General features: G+C 43.0%; 2 protein-coding genes across 4 annotated transcripts in view; one reads left to right on the top strand and one right to left on the bottom strand.

Annotated features, from left to right (window-relative positions):
* The window catches only part of stard9 (StAR-related lipid transfer (START) domain containing 9), a 391,160-nt gene extending 374,672 nt beyond the window's left edge, over positions 1-16,488 (top strand). The window contains exons 28-34 of one of the 2 annotated variants that reach the window (XM_038782026.1): positions 6,325-6,436; positions 7,407-7,537; positions 8,398-8,462; positions 10,067-10,272; positions 12,931-13,010; positions 15,491-15,649; positions 15,737-16,488. In XM_038782026.1, coding sequence (XP_038637954.1) covers positions 6,325-6,436; positions 7,407-7,537; positions 8,398-8,462; positions 10,067-10,272; positions 12,931-13,010; positions 15,491-15,649; positions 15,737-15,838 — 855 coding nt within the window. In that variant the 3' untranslated portion in view covers positions 15,839-16,488. The remainder of the gene's footprint in view (positions 1-6,324; positions 6,437-7,406; positions 7,538-8,397; positions 8,463-10,066; positions 10,273-12,930; positions 13,011-15,490; positions 15,650-15,736) is intronic. The other variant, XM_038782033.1, reaches the window with a different exon arrangement.
* The window catches only part of cdan1 (codanin 1), a 135,163-nt gene continuing 131,023 nt past the window's right edge, over positions 16,489-20,628 (bottom strand). For both annotated transcript variants that reach the window (XM_038782056.1, XM_038782046.1), the window contains exons 25-28: positions 20,475-20,538; positions 18,780-18,964; positions 17,408-17,521; positions 16,489-17,277 (exon numbers count right to left, since the gene is read on the bottom strand). In XM_038782056.1, the coding sequence (XP_038637984.1) occupies positions 17,173-17,277; positions 17,408-17,521; positions 18,780-18,964; positions 20,475-20,538 (468 nt within the window). In that variant the 3' untranslated portion in view covers positions 16,489-17,172. The remainder of the gene's footprint in view (positions 17,278-17,407; positions 17,522-18,779; positions 18,965-20,474; positions 20,539-20,628) is intronic.

Here is a 20,628-nt window from a genome sequence, read left to right on the forward strand (position 1 = left end):
TTCACTGTACCTCGGTACACGTGACAATAAACAAATCCAATCCAACCCAATATATCCTATATCCCTTTGTAGACTCTTTACCTCTTCTTGACAACTTATTGTCCGACCTATCTCAATGCCATGGGAAAATTTAGGTACCATACGTTTTGCCCCTTCATCCAAGTCATTGATTATAGATTGTAAATAATTGAGGACACAGCTCTAATCTATGTGGCCCTGTGGTGCTTCACTAGTTCCAGCTTGTCAACCCAATAAAGACCCATTTATCCCTACTCTCTGCTTCCTGCGAGCTAATAATTATTTATCCATGCTTGGACTACAGGAACATAGGAATTAGGAGCAGAAGTAGGCAATGCAGCCCTTTGAGCCTGCTGTGCCATTCAATCAGATTATGGCTGATCTCTTCCTGGTCTCAAATCTACCTCCCCGACTGTTCCCCTTAACCCGTTTTTGTTATCAGAAGTATATCTATCTCCTTCTTGAAACCATTAATGACTCCGATTACATCGCACTAATAGGGCAGCAAGTTCCACAAATTTACCACCTTCTGCAAGAAGTAGTTCCTCCTCATCTCAGTTCTAAATCTACTGTCTCTCAACCTGTATCTGTGACCTCTTATTCTAGATTTCTCCACAAGGAGGAACATTAGGTCTACGTTTACTTTATCAATCCCACTTAGTATTTTATATACCTCAATCAGATCCCCTTTCATTCTTCTAAACTCCAGTGAGTATAAGCTCAAACTGTTTAATCTCTCCTCATACGTCAACCCTTTCAACGCCGGAATCAATCTGGTGAACCTCCTCTGAACTGCCTCCAATGCCACCACATCCTTCCACAAATAAGGAGACCAAAAGTGGACACAATACTCATCAAGACCCTATACAATTGCAACAACACTTAACTCCAGTCCTTTTGCAATAAACATTAAAATTCCATTTGCCTTTTTCATTACAATTTTGCACCTGCATACTGACTTTCTGCGATTCATAAACAAAGGCACCCAGATCCCTCTACCCCGTTCTATTTATTTGGCCAAAATGAATAACCTCACACTTATCCACATTAATCTCCAGCTGCCAAATTTTGGGCCATTCTCCAAGCCCACCTATGCCCATCTGTAAACTCTGTCTCTCCTCTTCACTGCCTGCTTTCCTACCTATTTTTGTATCATCCGCAAATGTTACACTCTTGCTTGCAGACCATTTATATAGATTGTAAACAATTGATGTCCGAGGACTGACCCCTGCGGCAAGTTACAGTTCACCAGCCAGAGAAGGACCCATTTATTTGGACCCTGCATTCTGTCAGTCAGTCAATCCTCAATCTAATCTAGTACCCTATCCCCAATCCCTTACGATCTCACCTTCTGGTCAGTCTTTTATGCAGCACCTTGTCAAACGCCTTCTAGAAGTCTAGATATACCACATCCACAGGTTCCCCATTATCCACCTTGCTGGATACATCCTCAAAAAAGTCAAGCAAGTTTGTCAAGCATGACTTACCCTTGATAAAACCATACTGACAATGGTGGATTGAGCTTTGTCTTTCTAAATATTCAGTCAAAAGACCCATTTATTTCTGGTCTCTGCTTCCTGCTAGCTAGCAATCGTTTATCGGTGCCAATGTATCCTTTGTCCATGAACAGGTAACAGAGAGAGTTGATGAAGACAATGCAGTTGATGTGTGTACATACACTTCCAAAAAAGACTAATACAGTGCCATATAACTTCCTTAATAATAGATTCTGACAATTTCCCTGTGACAGGTGTACGGCTAACTTCTAATTTCTGCTTTCTGTATCACTCCTTGAATGCAGGTGTAACATTTGTGATTTCCCAATCCACTGGAACCTTTCCAGAATTTGTGCAGAGCAAGCAGCAGTTAGACAATGGCTGGATTATAATAACTGTTTTAATGATGTTGGTCTGGGGATAAATATTTGTCAGGACACCAAGGAGAAATCTTTGTTAATCGAAAAGGTATCATGGAATCTTCTGTGCTATGAGAGGGTAGAGAAGGTCACATCCAAAAAGCAGCACCTCAGAAAGTGGTGAAATGGAACAGAGTCTTTTTCTTTCCCCTCTCTTTAGTGATAACTCACTAACAGGTATAATTTTCCACCTACGAAACCTGGTGTCACTGGTCATGGGTTTGTGGATTTTTACGTGGCTGATGTGTCCGATCCTAGAGTTGCATCTCCGACCGCACATTTGGCAGGTGTTTCTGGGAGGTGATTTTGGTTCTTGGACTCAAAATCACTGGTAATCAGGGCTTCCTCTTGCTGCCAGTTGTTCTCAAAGAATGGTGCCCCTTCAATCAGGAGATTCCGCAAGGCAGGTTCCTTCTGCACAAAGGACCCCCAGGCATTGACGCCTATGTTGCATTTCTTGAGATAAGCCTTCAGAGTGTCTTTAGAGAGCTTCCTTTGGCCTCCTCTAATTCAGGTGCCTTCCAGGCGGCACGGTGGCGCAGTGGTTAGCACTGCTGCCTCACGGCACCGAGGAACTCGGGTTCAATTACAGTCACTGTCCATGTGGAGTTCGCACATTCTCCCCATGTCGACGTGGGTTTCATCCCCACAACGTAAAGATGGGCAGGGTTGGTGGATTGGCCACGCTAAATTGCCCCTTAATTGGAAATTTTAAAATAAACTTCAGCTGCCTTGCTTTGAGCTGGGCGAAGAAGATTTGCTTTGGCAGTCAGGTCTCTGGCATCCTAAGCACATGGCTAGCCCAGTGGAGTTGATTTTGGATGATCATGGACTTGATGCTGGTGCTCTTGGCACCTTCAAGGAAGCTGATGTTGGTGTGCCTGCCCTCCCAACTAATGCCAAAAATCCCTCTCAGACAGCATCTTTGGGACCTCGCCAGGGCCATAAGGTGGCATCTGTACGTAGTCCAGGTTTCTGAGTCGTATAGATGATTTGAGTGAATGACGTACGAAGATCTTGTTATCAGAATAGATGTCGTGGTCGCCGAAGACTCTTGTCCTTGGACATCTGAAGGTGACGTTCAGGATTTGGATCTCCACGTCGATGTACCTTAGATGAGAGGGTAGCACAGTGAATAGCACTGTGGCTTCACAGCGCCAGGGTCCCAGGTTTGATTCCCTGCTGGGTCACTGTGCGGAGTCTGCATGTTCGCTCCGTGTCTGCGTGGGTTTCCTCCCGGTGCTCTGGTTTCCTCCCACAGTCCAAAGATGTGCAGGTGAGGTGGATTGGCCATTATAAATTGCTTTTAGTGACCAAAAAGGTTAGGAGGGGTTTGTGGGTTACAGGGATAGGGTGGAAGTGAGGGCTTAAGTGGGTCGGTGCAGACTCGAGGGGCCGAATGGCCTCCTTCTGCACTGTATGTTCTGTGTTTTCACCCCAGATAGTGTAAATGTTTCACTTGTGGGACGGTTTCTCCATTGATCTTGATGGAGGGAGGGATCAGATTGTCTGGTTCCTCTCCATCAACTTTACTGTCATGGGTGACCCTGCCAGGAGTTCAAACTCCCGACGGTGTCACTCTCAAGATCAACGGAATGCTCAAGCCTTTCCACCTCAGCAAGGTGACAATCCACTGTGTAAAATACAGCTGACATTAGAAATATCAGATTTATATATCTGTTTTTATTACTCAAAAAAAATTAAAAAGCCGTACAATAGATGGTGATCATTTTTACATCTGAATAGGCAAGAATCAGTTTATGTACAAGGCAGCTTTTTACTCTGTGTACAAGATGGCTTATTGCTATGATCCTTGGCCAGACCCCAGGATGTGAGGGGAGATCTCGTTAGGGACCAATAACATTTTTCTTCAAAGAGAGTCGAGATGCGTATAGCCACAAAGTTCCACAGATTTGTAACAAACAATAATGTACTTTACTATGCAAGTTCAGAATGATAGAACAATTTATAATAGCTATCTTGGAACTCATAATTACCCTGAATGTTAGAATATATCTGAATTAACAGGCAATCTGTGGTCGGACACACCAGACTACACAATAGTTGACAGATGCGACAAAAACAGAATCCATGGATTTCTCGATAACCTACCCAGGCATTTGTCTCATTGTGAGCAACCAATCTTACTGAAACCTTGTCTTCCTCATGAGGGTTTCCAATCTCCACATTTGAAGATCTCGCCTTGGAATTCTTTTCAAAAGTCGCACTCACTCAGCCCTTAGTTAATGGGTCATTTACGAGGGGACACAAGTTCAAGGTGAGCGGCAGGAGGTTTAGGGGGAATTTGAGGAAAAACCTTTTTACCCAGTGAATGGTGACGGTCTGGAATGTACTGCCTGGGAGGTTGCCTCACATCCTTTAAAAAGTACCTAGATGAGCACTTGGCATGTCTTAACATTCAAGGCTATGGGCCAAGTTCTGGCAAATGGGATTAGATTGTAGGTCAGGTGTTTTTCATGCGTTGGTGGACTCGATGGGCCGAAGGGCCTCTTCTGCACTGTATTCTGTGATCCTGTATGCCTTCAATAATGACTCACCTCGCAAGGTTTCAATCTCCCGTTCCGAGATTCTTTTCCTCTGAATTTCGGAGTATACATTCACATTCACAATGTCAGATCTGTGGCCTGCCAATCAGAACACTGCTGCTGCAAAGGAAGTTACCTTTGGACAAATGGCCTGCAGCACAGAGTTAACAACCTCCAGTTGTTTTCTGGGAAGTTCAGGGCTCCTCTTGTGGCCACTTCACTCGAAGTCTGCTCCTTGCAGTTCTTTCTTGAATTTGGAATCTTTTATTCTGCTCTTTTCTTTAACTTCACTTCAGGAAATCTATTCCTATTTCCTGTTTTCATCCCTTAATTGGGATCAATTTTGGGACCGCGACCTGTCTCCTCCCTTGTTTGAGACCTTTCTTCCTGTCCCCTTCCCATGTCTTGCTTCCTGGGACACACTCTTAGAGTGCTGTTCCCTTTCAGGTCATCTGATCTGCCTTTTTGCACCATTCTATTTCTTTTCTTCTGCGCAAATATGCAGGGCCCAGTCCCTGGCCTGAAGAAGACAGAAAAAACTGCTCGGGTGTGGCCATTTCCCAGCCAGTGCTTGTACAAGAGGCCTGTAGAATCCCGGCCTACAAACTAAAGGTAAATATTTTAGTTTCTTAACAATATAAAGATGCAATCAGATAGCGCTGAAATAAAGAGAAATATTCTTTTTTTTTAAATGCACTCCTAAGATTGTTGGCAGAACAGAAAGGAATTGTATTGAGATAGAAACAGAATTTCAGTTACCTAAAGCAGCAATGTCCTGTTTCAGAAAATAATAACAAGCAGCTTTTATTGCTTCAATCTTTTTCAAAGCACCATCTTCTTGGTTTGTAGGCCTCTTCAAAATTAGAGCAGTTAGGTGGGGAACAGAGCACATGCTGTAAATCTCAAATGGTACATAAACAGAAAATGACGTAAAGTCTCAGCCGGTCTGGCTGAATCTGGGAGAGAGAGAAACAGAGTTGATGTTTCGAGTCTGTACGACGTCTTCAGAGCTAAAGATGTTGCCAGACCTGCTGAATTTTTCCAGCATTTTCTATTTTTGTTTTGGATTCCACCGCTCGCAATATTTTAATTCTAGAAATGATAACTGGTTTGTTGCAACATTTTGTCCCATGTCAACTTATGTTTTTAAATATTGTTTGGGATGAATGTGGTGCTGACGAGGGCAGTTATCTATCCCTAATTGCACTTGAGAAGATGATGGTGAGCCACCTTCCTGAACTGCTGCAGTCCATGCGGTGTAGGTGCACCCACAGTGCTGTTAGGAAGTTCCAAGATTTTGACTTTGTGAAAGTGAAGGAACTACGATTTATTTTCAAGTCAGAGTGGTGTGTGACTTGAAGGCAACTTGGCAGGGGCTGATGGTTCCATCTGTCTGCTGCCCTTGTTCTTCTAGGTGGCAGAGGTTGTGGGTTTGGTACTCATTGCTGCCACCATTCACTGGTGAGAGTGAATGTTTTAAAGGTGATGGATAGGTTGCCAATTAAGCAGACTCATTTGTCCTGAATGATGCTAATCTTTGGGTATTGCATCACACTGCTGACTTGTGTCTTATAGTGAAGAGGCATCTGCCCTATTAGTTAATTTTAAGCTTCTGTATAAAAAAGCATAATGGGCTCGATGTTTCTCCCACGACCTGTAAATACAAAAAATAAAAATAGCCCGTAGAATTCCTCAAGCAGAAGAGTAGTGAATGAAGCTTTATTGCTGTGCGGACGTTTTTGGTTCCAATTTCTGCTGGGTTTTTTTTTTCACTATCTGAACTGTGATTTATAAAGCAAGAAATTTCAGCTCCTCATTATCTCACTGTCTTCTTTTTAATGTTAGAACAAAAGCAGCACTGATGCCATGATACCCAGTAGAGGGCGCACAGCATATCGAAATTTGCAGGTTAATGTAACAGAACGTCCAGCAACTGAAATAATCGAAAGTTTCCATGGTGAGTAATACTGAACATGATCCAAAACTTCCATTCACCCAGCACGTGCTTGCTGATTTACATCGGCTCCTGGTCCAGCAACACCCGAATCTCATCCGTTCATGGCCTTTCTATCTCCTCTAGCCCCAAACCCTCCACGATATCTACACTCTTCCAATTCCGGCCTCTTGCCCATCACTGATTATCATTGTTGCACCAAAGGCAGTTGTGTCTTTGTAGCTTTGGCCCTCAGCTCTTTTAACTAAATCTTGCAGAGCAATTGACTAGTTCAAACTGATGGATTCCTGTTGAAAATAATTTGTGTGGTCTTCAAAAAACACACATGCCAAATGAATGAAATGAAAATGAAAATCGTTTATTGTCACGAGTAGGCTTCAAATGAAGTTACTGTGAAAAGCCCCTAGTCGCCACATTCCGGCGCCTTCTTGGGGAGGCTGGTACGGGAATTGAACCGTGCTGCTGGCCAAATAAAGTCATGACTCAACACCCTCATAGCTGAATAATCCTTCTCTGTACCCACTCTGATAGTTGAATATTCTTTGCATATACTCCGATAACAGAATGTTTTTCTTTGTATTTACTTCGAAAACCGAAGATTCATCTCTGTGCTTACTCCAGTAACTGAACAGTCTTTCTGAAATAGACATCCAAACTGCACACACTGGCGGTTTCAGCAGGGCCACATACAGTCTTCTCTGTGGTCTCATCTTGCTGAGCATCTCACCATTCGCTTTGTTTTTTTTAAAACCGGGGAATATAGTACTAATGGCTTTACTGACTTTTCCACTAAAACTCCAAGGATCTCCTCTTGCTTCAATACTCCTTGGAGATCATGTGGTTTTGTAAAGGTTATGGCATCTGGAAAAGCAAAAGTTTAAGAAGACCAATGAAATTGCCATTGGATATATGGAGTGCTGAACAAGTTTCAATGAGAGCAATAAAGAGCATTGTATAATCAATATTCTTGCAGCAGCTTCCTGTCCATCAATTGGATTAATTCCAGGGAACAGGGAAAAAGGCAGCAATCGCACAGGACATTTCAGCTGTCTGAAAAAATACCAGGATTTGGCAACTCATACTATAGCATCTTTGAAAGCAGAGGTAAGTTTTCCCAGATTTCTGATAATGTTGATGACAGTGTGTATGTTTGACCGGATTGCAGGCTGTCCCTACCACCTATGATGGGAATGGTTTTTTAAAAATAAATTTAGAGTATCCAATTCATTTTTATTTGAATGAAGGGGCAATTTAGCGTGGTCAATCCGCCTACCCTGCACATCTTTGGGTTGTGGTGGTGAGACCCAAGCAGACACAGGGAGAATGTGCAAACTCCACACGGACAGTGATCTGGGGTCGGGATCAAACCCATGTCCTCGGTGCCATGAGGCAGAAGTGCTAACCACTGCACCATGCCTCCCCCTTATGATGGGAGTGCTAACAGCCCATCAATCTTTCTTTCGAGTGGCCGTTCTTGATGTGTTCTTAGCCAGCGAGTTTCAACAGGCTGTTTAACCATTGGAGGATCATAGCTGAGCCTGGTTGTCTTGAGATAATGCCTGTATAATCCCCCCCCCCCCCCCCCCCCCAAACTCCGGTCAACAATCCCTCTCTAGATCCAGGAGTAGCCGCACTCCTCCAAACCAGGATGAACCAATTCGCTCAAACCAAGGATCAAACTTTACCATATTGTTGTATGCTGTTTTTTGCTATTCATTATTTAGTCAATAGCTTCACAACCATGGCTGAAATTTATTACCCATCCCTAGTTGCCCTCGACCATGACTTGGAGAGGAACCTGTGTGATGGTGGTGTTCCCATGGGCCTGCTGCCTTTCTTGTGAGAGATAAAGATCAGAGATTTGGAATCCCTCAGCTATCAATAGCCAACATTTCCTATCTCGGCGTCTATTATTTATTTATATTGTTCATGAAATACATTGTGAAAATCTATTCTCTTTTTAGATCATGGTGGCATCTGTCAACAATCTCAGAAACCTTCTTAATGGCAAATCAGCAGCTGGATGGAGGTAAGTGCAATCATTCTGTGCGATGGCCCGATGGCGACGTCAAAACCGGCGCGAACCACTCCGGCGTCAGGCTGACCAGAAGTAGCAGAATTCTCTGCACTTCCTACACTAGGACGCCGGAGGAGTTGGCGCCGAAGAGACTGTGCAAGTCCGCGCATGCGCCAAAGGGCCAGCGTGATCCTGCGCATGGCCCACCCGCAGATCGGTGGGCTCCGATCGCGGGCCAGGCCACCGTGAGCCCCCCCCCCCCCCCCCCCCCCCCCGAGGACCACCCCAGCCGACTTACCTGCCAGGTTCCGCCGTGTGGGACCATGTCTGATCCACGCCGGCGGGACTGGCCAGAAACCGACGGTCGCTCGGCCCATCGGGGCCCGGAGATTTGCCAGGGGGGGGCCACTGCCGTGGCTTGAACCCCGCCCGAAAACCTGAGGCAGCCAGTGTCAGGGCGGGATTCGCGTTCTCCCCCCCCCCCCCCCCCCGGGGATTCTCCACCCGGCGGGGGGTCGGAGAATCCTGCCCAAGAAGTTTACCCTTTCAGTCCTTAAAGAATTGCTTAAAGTCCTTTGCTGGATTTTAAATTACTCCCAATCCTTGGGCTTATCAGTTCTTCTGGTACCTTTATAAACCATTTCCTTTGATCTAATGCAATCTTTAACTTAATTTGTTAGCCACGGTTGTATTACCTCGGCACAGTGGTTAGCACTGTTGCTTCACAGCGCCAATGATCCGGGTTCAATTCCCACTTAGGTCACTGTCTATATGGAGTCTGCATGGGTTTTCTCCGGGTGCTCTGGTTTCCTCCCACAAGTGCTGAAAGACGTGCTGTTAGGTGAATTGGACATTCTGAACACTCCCTCTGTGTACCCGAACAGGTGCCGTCGTGTGGCGACTAGGGGCTTTTCACAGTAACTTAATTGCAGTGTTAATGTAAGCCTACTTTTGACAATAATAAAGATCGTTGTTATATTATTTTTTATTTTTTTAATAAATTTAGATTACCCAATTATTTTTTTTCTAATTAAGGGGCAATTTAGCATGGCCAATCCACCTACTCTGCACATTTTTGGGTTGTGGGGGCGAAACCCACGCAGACACTGGGAGAATGTGCAAACTCCACACAGACAGTGACCCAGAGCCGGGATCGAACCTGGGACCTCAGCGCCGTGAGGCGGTTGTGCTAACCACTAGGCCACCGTGCTGCCTCGTTGTTATATTATAATTGCATTTCTATCATATGTTTCACAACTTCAAGATCTCCCGTAGTACTTTGAACTGCAGTCACTGTTGTAACATGGCAGTCAAATTGCACACAAGTTCCCTCAGACAGCAGTGTGATAATGATAGATAATCTGTCTTTGTGATTTTGGTTGAGGAATAAATATTGGCCAGGGAACTGGAGAGCATACTCCTGTTCTTCTTCAAAACTGTCACGGGACCGTTTACATCCACCTGAGGGGGCAAGCAGTTTACACCATGTCCAACTGTGCTGCACTACCTCAGTACTGGCTCGATTTGTGTGAACAAAGGCAGATAAAAATGGCTTGTGCTTTATTCTGATTCCCATATGAACAATGTGTAATTTCAATGCTTCTTGTGTTCATTAGATACCATTGCACAGAAAAAGGAATCCTAATGTTCTATAAGAAGTACACCTCCCCAACCAAGCATGGTTTTATGGGTGTTGGCCTGATTGAGAAACCGTTGCACTGTGTGTGGTGCATGGTGAAAGATCACAGTAAGAGGCAGCTGTACGACAAGACAATAAAAACTGTGGAAGTGCACCAACAGCTGGGAAATGGCATTGAGCTTGGTACGGTCCTACTACCCCAAATGGTTCTCTAAAACAGCAGAATAATATCACTTGGAAAAATTAAGATTCAAGAAAAAGTGTTGAAGAAATTTCATGCAATTACTTCCATGGCTTCAGGTCTTCCAAAGATCAGCAGTTGTTCTGAGCAATGATGTTATGGGAGATCAGGTCTGGTGGTTGATCTCATTGAATCATAGATCTCAATCTGCTCCAATCCTTTAGATACCGTCCCTTGTAACACTTATTATTGTTATTCCTATGTACAGGCTATTTCATGGGCCCAACATACAAGGGGTTTCTCTTGAAGCTGGCTGGAGTAACCCGTCTGCCCGTACTAACTTGCTTTCTGAAATGCTCCCATGTTTGTCTGCAAGTTCTGGTTGGTGTCATCCTAACACCAATTTGTCTTGGCACAATCTATTTACAGGATTTGGTTTCATTCTGAGTATGTCATATGTGAACTCTACTGAAGATTTGGCGGTCTGACCAAGTCAATGCTGAGTGGAGATGAGAGGCTTCTTTTCTCTGCGGTCCCTGAGCTCCTATTTTCTTGACTTAAGCTGGCCTCCCTGCTTCTGATGGTAATAGTACCATCAGATGGCCACTAAATTTGGTGAGCTGGTGTTTTCCAGGATCTATTTAGGGTAACTTGTAGATTCTCTTTGATATTTTTTGAAACATTCTAAAGGAGTTCTAAGTGTTTACCCAAAGCCTTTCTCAAGAATTAACCTGAGGAAAACCCAAGCCCGCTGTACTTGTGGACACATTGGCTTGGATTCCCACCGTGGCACCCAGTCAGGATCTCTTTTACATGTTGCTGCACTGTCCTCGGCTACCGTAGTAATTTTGCAGTTCCTTTTCTATTCTGTTTTGATGGCAGATACATAGGAGTGGAATGCTGAGTGACATTCTCTCACACTCTACTTGCATCTCCCATTATCCAGTCTGAAGCTGAGTGGATGAAGATGTTCTAAATTGAGTAGTATTGAAAAAATTGAAACGGAGACTGGGCAGTTGGGATGGTAACCAGAGGGAACTGATTTGAGATAATTGTCAAAAGGTGGCGATGAGAATATTTTTCATTTATTAGAAAACTTATTTTTAAATTTAGAGTACCCAATTATTTTTTTCCACCTAAGGGGCAATTTAGCATGACCAGTCCACCTATCCTGCACATCTTTGGGTTGTGGGGGTGAGACCCACACAGGCTCGGGGAGAATGTGCAAACTCCACACCGACAGTGACCTGGGGGGATCCGGCAAGTTATGATGAATGTCAAATCACGTTTAACTTACTTTATGGAGTTAAATTTTGAAGGAACAAAGTGGATTGATGAGGGCTGTGCCGTGATGGTATATGTGGACTTTCAAAAAGCATTTGATAAAATAGACTTGTTAACACAATTAAAAATTGAGGAATAATAGTGGTATTCAAACTCTTGAAGGGTTTTGATAAGAGTATCCATGAGCAGTCACCATCAAGGGAATTGACAAAAGAACACCAGAGGAATTATGAGGATAAAAGATTTTACTGCAATAAATTGTTTTGAAATGGATTGCACTGCTTCAAAGGGAAGCAGAATCAAGAGTAACTTTCAAAAGTGAATTGGATGAATGCTTGGGAGAGGAACAAATTGCAGAGCATGCGCAGTTGGATAGCTCTTTCAGAGTGCTGGTAGAGGCACAATGAGCTAAATGGATTTCTGTGCAGCATGATAGAATAGAACTCTACAGTTAAAGAATCACATGGACTTGGAATGGATCTTAAGTAGTGGGCCACCTTTATACAAATAATAAGTGGTTAATTCAGATGCTAAATACGCAGGTGTAAAGGTCCTTCCTGTTGATTCCCTTATTTCTCATTTCTTTATTGTTGCTATTATCATTTTTGATCCATAGCTGCTTAATGGACATATCTTTAAGTCAAGCAGCAGAGAGAACATGGTGCTGCTGGCTTCTCGGCACCCAAGAGATGGGGTGGGACTCAGTTCGATTGATTAGCTGGTGGCCAATGAATTGGCCCAAAGGCCATATCCTGTCCGGTAACAGGTGGTGATTGGATCCTGCCTGAGTGTGATGATTTCCAGAGACCTAAGGAAAGTAGTGTTTAACTCCTGGAAGCACAGGGACAAAGATCTGCTCTTTCTCTCTCCAGAAAGACTGTGAGTTTATGTATTTCTGAACCTACAGACAACCTGAATGAATTAATCTAGAGGGAAACCATTATATGTTGCAGAGACCTGGACTTTTGTTTTCCTTTTTACTCCCCTCTGTGTCTGTTTTTTGTGTGAGTGGGGGATTAGATAATAGTTAACCAATTATATTTGCTGCATATTTCATTATAGCCCTTGTTATAAATAAAAAGTAATTGTAATTATTGGGCAGCCAAGGACCCAACCATGTGGATATTTTGCCAAGAATTATTGGTTGATTCAATTGCGTTGCTGTGGGGCAAGTGGGGCTAGAATTGACCGTGCCTGAGCCCAGGGTGTCGTAAAACAGGCTACATATTTAAAATCAATTCTTCGCAATTGATATCAATGAGTACAGTTTTTTGGCAATTCAATCTCAATTTGTGTCATATAACTTTAAATATAAGAGTGATGAATGTTCCACTTTGAAAATTTATGCTCCCTTTTATTTGATATTTTGTTTCAAGTTTATCTTGTGAATGATACTTCTGTGTGCTACCTCAGCCAGCCCAGGGACTTCTGCTGCATCAGTGTGGAGGCAAAAGAGGTAAGGTCAACAATTACCTTCCTTTTGAGGTTGATGCCATCTCCTGTTAGAGCAAGTAACCATTGTACCACTTGAATGACAGTAAGAGTCTCCAATCCTCAAATAATTATCCAGTTCATCCTTTTTCTACACAACTACCTCAGTGGATATGTATCTTCTACAAGTATACTACCTCCTTCATTAGGCACTTAAACCTAATGTGTGCACGTTCTCTTGTTGTAGCTGGACCCATGTTCTCTGATTGTCATGTTAAAATAAATCCATGCAGTGCAGGAGTCCCACCGAGTCTGGACCTACATTCCGAAAAAGGACCCTAACTAGGTCCACTTCCCCACCCTATACCCATAACCCTACCTAACCTCCGCATCTTTGGACACGAAGGGGATATTTAGCATGACCAATCCACCTAACCTGAACATCTTTGGACTGTGGGAGGAAACCCAAGCAGACACTGGGAGAATTGAACTTGGGAACCTGACGATGTGAGGCAGCAGTGCTAACCACTGTGCCACCCAGTCCATCTACTTTGGAATAATTACCATGAGTAAAAACACCCAGGTGATTCAAGTTCCCTCATGGCTCAGAAGCCTTGAATAAGAGCTATTTGTTTTCAGTTCTCTGTTTGCCTCCAATCTCAATGTAATTTTTTTTAAAGTACTTTATTCGAGGCATTTTCATATAAAACAAAAGCAGATGAACAAAACATTATAAACAACCAACACCCCCCCCCCGTGAACATGATTCGCGGGCCTCCCCGCACATCGGCCACATCTATCCTCTACCCTGTCAAAGAACCTACTCACCCTTGCAACCATCATATGTGCCCTATGTATTACTTTAAACTGGACAAGGCTTAGCCTCACACACGATGCATCCACCCTCCACACAGCCTCTGCCCATGTCTCAGACCACACCTCCCCCTCCCACTTGCATTTTATATCCCCCACCAGGGCCTCCCAATCCATCAACGCCTTGTAGACATCGTACACCACTTCCCCTCCCCCATCTCATCCAGACTTGTCCTTGTCCAACAACCCCACGGGTGGCAACTCAGGAAAGGACGGTACCTCTCTCCTTACAAAATCCCGTACCTGCAGATACCCAAAATCGTTCCTCCCAGGCAGCTCCTACCCTTGCTCCAAGTCCTCCAACTTCTCAAATTTGCCCCCCTATGAATAGATCCTGGGGGCGCTCGATGCCCCCCCCCCCCCCCCCCCCTCTCCCTCCCTCTCCCTTCCAGGCCATCGATTTTAAAACTCCACTGGAAACCCATCCGGCCCCTGGGCCTTCCCTGCCCCCATACTGTCCATCACCTCCCTCAACCCAATTAGAGCCTCCCAAAACAGTCAACCAGCTCCTCCTCTACCTTGGGGAAACTCTCAAATTTAATTGATGATCAACATCACTGCACAGAGTATTTAGTATGACTGTACCAGCTCATCATCAGTCATAGTGAGTGGACGTTTCTAAAGGTTTCCCCGCTTACTGCTATGCTTTGAGCTGTTGCATTTGAGAGCTTTCCCCCACAACCCGTTCTCTGGAAAGGTGTCCTACAGCCTAGTCATTTAGTCTAAATTCCCATTGGCACTCATCTCTTCGTTTTCCCGCCCTCTCAGATTTGTTTATGATCCAACTATGGATATTTCCCATGATACCATAATAATGACATTCAGTTCACTGAGAAATGTTGCAAGAGGGCAGATAACTAATAGAGCTTAGAGCGTGTTCTGCGACACCTTTCACACACTCCAACGTGCTTCATGGCCAACAATTACAGAATTGTTAACAGCGCAGGAAGCCATTCATCCCATCACTGGTACTCATCATGATCATTTCACATGATGCCATTCTCCTGTAACCCTGCACATTGTTTTCTGAATGCCTCGATTGAACCTGCCTCCACCACTCACAGCTGGTGCATTACAGACTCTAACCACTCACAAGAGAAAAAAAGCATTTTTATAATCGCTTTTGCTTCTTTTGCCAATGACTTTAAATCTGTGCCCCCTTGTTCTCAATCCTTTAACAAGAACAGTTTCTCTGTATTTATTGTGGCCAAACCCTCATGTTAGAGTTCAAGACAGAGGAACTGCTAGGTTAGTCAGGCTGTCTTGTTGTAAAAAGTTAGGGAACACTAACTGTTTCAGGCTCGCTGTCATTAGTCACTCTTGCCAGGTGTGCTCCACTAGCTTTTTAGAATGTATTCCAGTAAGATGAGACTAATTTGTAAACCAGACAGGTTTATTGTTTGTGAAATGAATTTTCACAGTGAAGGAACCCCAGAACACAGTTTTTGTTACTTGCCTCCTTATAGTGCCCACCTCCCATTATTAGTTTGGGGGGAGTGGGGAAGCAGATGAGCTCCTCATGCTTACTGGGTGGGATGGCTGGGATATGGGTTATCAGGGAAGTTTGAGGTTGTCATTTACACTTCAGCTTAAAATAGAGTACACAGTTTGAACCCATTGTTCTTTGCCTAGGACCAGCAGTACATTCTGGCAATGCAGTCAATTTACGAGGAATCGATGCCTCGGCCTGTAAAGGAGTTTGTACGAGGGGAAATGATGCCTAGCGGCTGGATTCTACAGCCTGATGCACAGAATGGAAAGGAAATAACAAGACTTATTTACTTGACTCAGGTAAAAACAATTTGTTCATTAAGATCTTAAAAAAAAGTGATATCAAAACAGTGAATAAAGCTGAGATTCCTATTTCTAATTTTTAAGGTTGATCTTGGTGCTCCAGCTCTCCCTGCCAGACTGCTGGGGTCAGTTGCCAAGCGACAGCCTCTGTGCATTGCCAACCTTGCCAGCTTGCTCTCCTGCTGACTTGTTATCAAGACAGGTACTGTACATCTAGGGCTGCCTCCCCAATCTGGCCAGACTTGGTGTTCAACGGCTTGATTATCTGCTCATCTCAGGCCACATATTTCAGACTTAAATATGGAACACTTATCGTGCATTTTCAGTAGCATCCAAGGTTGTGTATAATATGTACAGTTTTGTATTTGTATTGTGGAATTTAATTTTTTGCTGAGTCAGTCCCTCTGAAAGTTAATCTTTCCTAGTGGACAAGTCACAAGTTCAGTACAAGCTGTTCAGGTTTTTCTATTAAATGTACAGTTAAAATTTTTATTTTTGTATGGTAAAATCAAATGCCCAAATTGAACTTATTTATATATAAACAAGCATTTTATACAGTTAATTCTGAAACTATAATTGTCAAAATCCATGGAATTAAGTCTTTTTTGGTCATTTACTATATTTATATTTAATGCTTTGATTTAAAATATATAATTTGTTTGAGATAAGATGTCTCGTGTCTTTATTATGCAATTTCCAGCTGAGTGCAACTCACTACAAAAATTACCAAGTCCTGTTCACAATGTGAGCTGTTAAGTTAAAAATGCTTCATGCTTGAATATTGTTTACCTGCTGTTACATGACAAAAGTCTATTACAATAAAGACATGGGCCAAATACGGGAAGATTTTTTTATTCTTTGAAACAGATAGGCAGTACAGCACTGTACTTTGATGGGCTAAAAGATGGCTTCCACCTTTTTTGTTATTAATTCATTGCTTGTGAGATCACTGGCCAAGGCTTGCATTATCTTAGGGAAGGAGTTCCTAAAGAGCACCCTTCCTTCTCTCCTATAGTATTATGTTTGAAATTTGACATTTCTGTATTTGTCCACTGATGAGTGTCAAGACAAAATAAAATGATCTTTTTGGCACAAAAATTTAATTTTACCAGGGTGGAGTTTCACTCCTTCACCTGAGCCATATTGCTATACAGGATTTTACATAAGAATTTTTAATTCAAAGTTACTTCCTGGTTTAGACTCATGTCTCAGTATAAATTCTTCAATGCCAGTGCTCACACATCCCAGATTGTGATGGAGCCATTCTGAAATGGATCTCCAATGATTTTGAATTGCCATATTCGAAACCCACAAGGATTGTTAACTTAAAATTCAGGCCAACATCACAGGATTAATCATAGCCAAATATAGAGGTCCAATGTGAACTACATTAAATATTCACACGTGAATATTTTATTAAATTTAGCAGCATCAGTAAAAAATATACCTCCTCCCCCCCCCAACTGAATTGCACTTGTAAGGCCAGATTTGTTTTGCATAAGTCAATCCAAGCATGCTATTTAGTCAGTATGTCTTTGTTCATTTGCCACCTGGTCTTCTTTTTTGTGTGTCTTGGCCAGTTCTGAACACAGTCCAAATACAGATTTTATCACGTGCACAAAATCCTGGAAGAAGCAAGAGAAGTGTGATTTAAAAACAGAGTCTTCTGCTGTTTCCAAACTGATACAAAAGATTTCTATTAATGGAGGTACTTGAACTTGCTAAACAGAAGCAGAACAAATCAAACTCTGTTACCTGGGGCCAAGAATGCTGTGAAAGGTCCCTCCAGCAACACTCTATTTCTGCAGTCTTCATCAGTCCCTCCTCAGTAAGGCCACGAATTAGAAATGAGAGTTCATTCCAACATAACTGATGAGAGAAGAAATTGATCATAAACTTCGGAGCTGTTCTTATCCCCTTTCAGAGTTTTCTCTAGTTACACAAACACTTACTTTTTAAACTTGGCCAGCAACATTAAACCATTTCCCTACACAAGTGCAGAAGAGAGCTTAATATAGCCTAAAATTGCAGGGACGATGGAAAAGTTATTCCTGTTTTTTAAAAAAAAACTCCTATCAGGGTTTTGAACTTTGTTTCCTTGGATTCCATATCTAGGGCTTGTGCTCATTGTATAACTTGTAAGAATTGCCATAAAATATATCATTTGTGAAACACAATTAGTTGACCAAACGTGCCTTTGAGATAATTCAGCATAGCCAAAGTTAACAATAGGTCTTCACAACTGAACTGAAGCTTCCTTGCTCAGATTTCTCCTTAGTTCATTCTGAAGCTAAGTTGCTGTTACAGTTTTTTTCTATAGCTATTAGGAAACTGCTTTACCATGCATTTGATTACTATTTCTAAATCAAAATATTTACTAAGGAATTGTTTTTCAGATTATTCAAAGTTCCTTGAATGATAAACTATGGAATATACAGCTAGTTTCAGTATTATTTTAAGGGACAATTTAGCATAGCCAATCCACTTACCCTGCACATCGTTGGGTTGTGGGGCCGAAACCCACGCAAACCCCACACGGACAGTGACACAGGGCCGGGATCGAACCTGGGACCTCAGCGCCGTGAGACTGCAGGGCTACCGTGCTGCCCGAGTTTCAGTAATAATCAATCATCATTGATTGATATAAAAACCTATCTGGTTCATTCACTAATGTTCTTTCGGGAAGGGAATCTGCCCACATGTGGCTCCAGACCCACAGCAATGTGATTGGCTCTCAATGCCCAAAATGGCCTAGCAATCCAGTCAGTTCAAGGGCAGAAAATGCTGACCATACCAACAATGTCCACATCCCATGAAAGGATAGTTTTAAAAACAAAATCTTGGGAGACCTGGGGTTGGATTCTCCGTTACGCCAGCCGGTCAATGGGGTTTCAAATTGTGGATCAGCCCCACACCGTCGGGAAACCTCGGGCGCCGGCATAACGGAGAATCGCCACAGTCCCCAAAAGCCGCTACACTTAATACACTTTGTTCAGACATCAAGCAAGGTCAACTCCCCACTCCACTATCATGGGACTGCTCATGATTTTGGAGCCGTCCTTCAAGTATACATTAGCACATTCTCAATTGGAAGGATCATTATTGCAAAAGCACTGACAAGAGTTACCTTTCGATTTCTTGTCTCTATTGCATATGAAATGTTCTTCTCACTAAATATTAGCTGAAACGGTACAGGCACACGGAAATCATCCTTCCACAAAGCGAGGAGGCGGCGGAGCGAATTGCAAAGAGAAGCATGGTCTCGGAAACCTTTCTTCATGTTAGGGTTAGATAGCGGAATTTCTCCAGCAACTATGGAAAAGAGCCAGGTGAGACTTGATTGGTAAAGCTATCTTTGAATAAGTGTAATCTAGTCCACCACAGTTAGAAGATAACAATGATACTGTAAATTCACCAAGGTGAAAGAGATTTCCTCTATACCACCACATGTATAATAAAAATCATAAAATTGTGTGCAGAGGAAGCCTCCCAGATGGTTCAATGAAAAGTACAAACTAAGGTACACAAAAAAAAAGTAAAGTTTTGCTGTTGAAGACTACTATAGGTGTGCCGTAGTCAGATCAGAAACTCTGGAGCGGGATTGAAGTCAAGGACAATCTAGGCTGACCAATGATGCACTGTCAGAGCTGCTGACTTTCATTAAATAGGTCATGTCTGCCACCTTGAGTTGATATAAAGCAGGCTTGTCCAATGTGCAGCCTGAGGGCCGAATGCGACCCATAAAGCCCCTCTATATGGCACTGGAGCCAATTTTCAAAAGGCTGGTTAAACAGGCAGGCTAGATGGAAGAATTTACATGGTGTTGTTCCTCCAATCACAAGCTGTTCATTTCCCAGGGTTCCTGTTCAGAGGCTCACTAGTCAGCAGAGCCTTGAGGAGCAGCAAACACAGCAGAAATGGGTTTGGGGCTTGGGGAGCAGTCCCAGGGCAGAGGTTCCATGCCCAAGCATGGTGGAGGTACAGGCATCTGGGTGAGTGAGTGACTGGAGACTGTGTGTGAGAGAGAGAGAACGAGAGCAAGGGACAGGAGAATTGAGGAGAGCGAGGGCAGGGCTTGAGAGACAGGGATGGGGTGAGAGTGCAAGGTTGGAATGTATCCATATGTCTGGCTCACTCCTGGTATCAGGGTTCTCACTCACCCTCACCTACCATCATGCATTCTCACAGTAGTTAAAGAGTGATTTAGAAACATTCTAATGCTCATCTTTTTTTTGCTCAGCAAGTTGTTTCTTTCCACGTCTGTCTTTTTTTAAAATTAAATTCATCTTTAACGTTGTGCCAAATTTTATCTTTCTGAAATTTGCTCATTGGCCCCTGAAGTGAGAAAATATTTTGCGATTTGGCCCTCACACAGAAAAGGGGTGGACAAGCCTGACAAAGCATTCTACAGTGCAATTCAAAAGAGAAGCAAGGGAGTTCTCTGATCTGGGCAATGTTTATCCAGCCAAAATAAAACAGACATAATTTCTTTGATTGTGATTTCTGAAGGTTCATGGAACTCATATTGGCTGCGCTGTTTGCATTCTGACCCTTTCATATAAAAAGGCTTCATGGCCTGTGAAGCACTTTGGGACATCCTGAAGATATGAAAATGCAGATCTTCATTCCTTTAGTTTGCAGTTTGTTACATACTCCTCTACGAGTAAAATCAAATAAAACATTTTTCCACTGGATAATAATTACAAATATATTTTAAAAATCATCTGTCACATCAGCATCAATGCTACTGTTTTGTTTTGTAACTGCACCACTATTTGTACACGGAAACAGAAATAGTGAAAACGTTTCTCCAATTACTTACCTAACAAAGAAGCAAGCTCTACAGTGTACTTGGCAAGGGCCTGTTCAATCACTGGACAAATGTACTGCAAAAGAAAAAGTCAGGGTTTACCAAAAGGTCTATGCCAATCTTAAAGCTCTGTAGGAATCTCCTCCCATCCTACTTCAGCATAACG

This window comes from Scyliorhinus canicula, chromosome 2 (assembly GCF_902713615.1).
Source record: "Scyliorhinus canicula chromosome 2, sScyCan1.1, whole genome shotgun sequence".
Taxonomy (NCBI): Eukaryota; Metazoa; Chordata; class Chondrichthyes; order Carcharhiniformes; family Scyliorhinidae; genus Scyliorhinus; species Scyliorhinus canicula.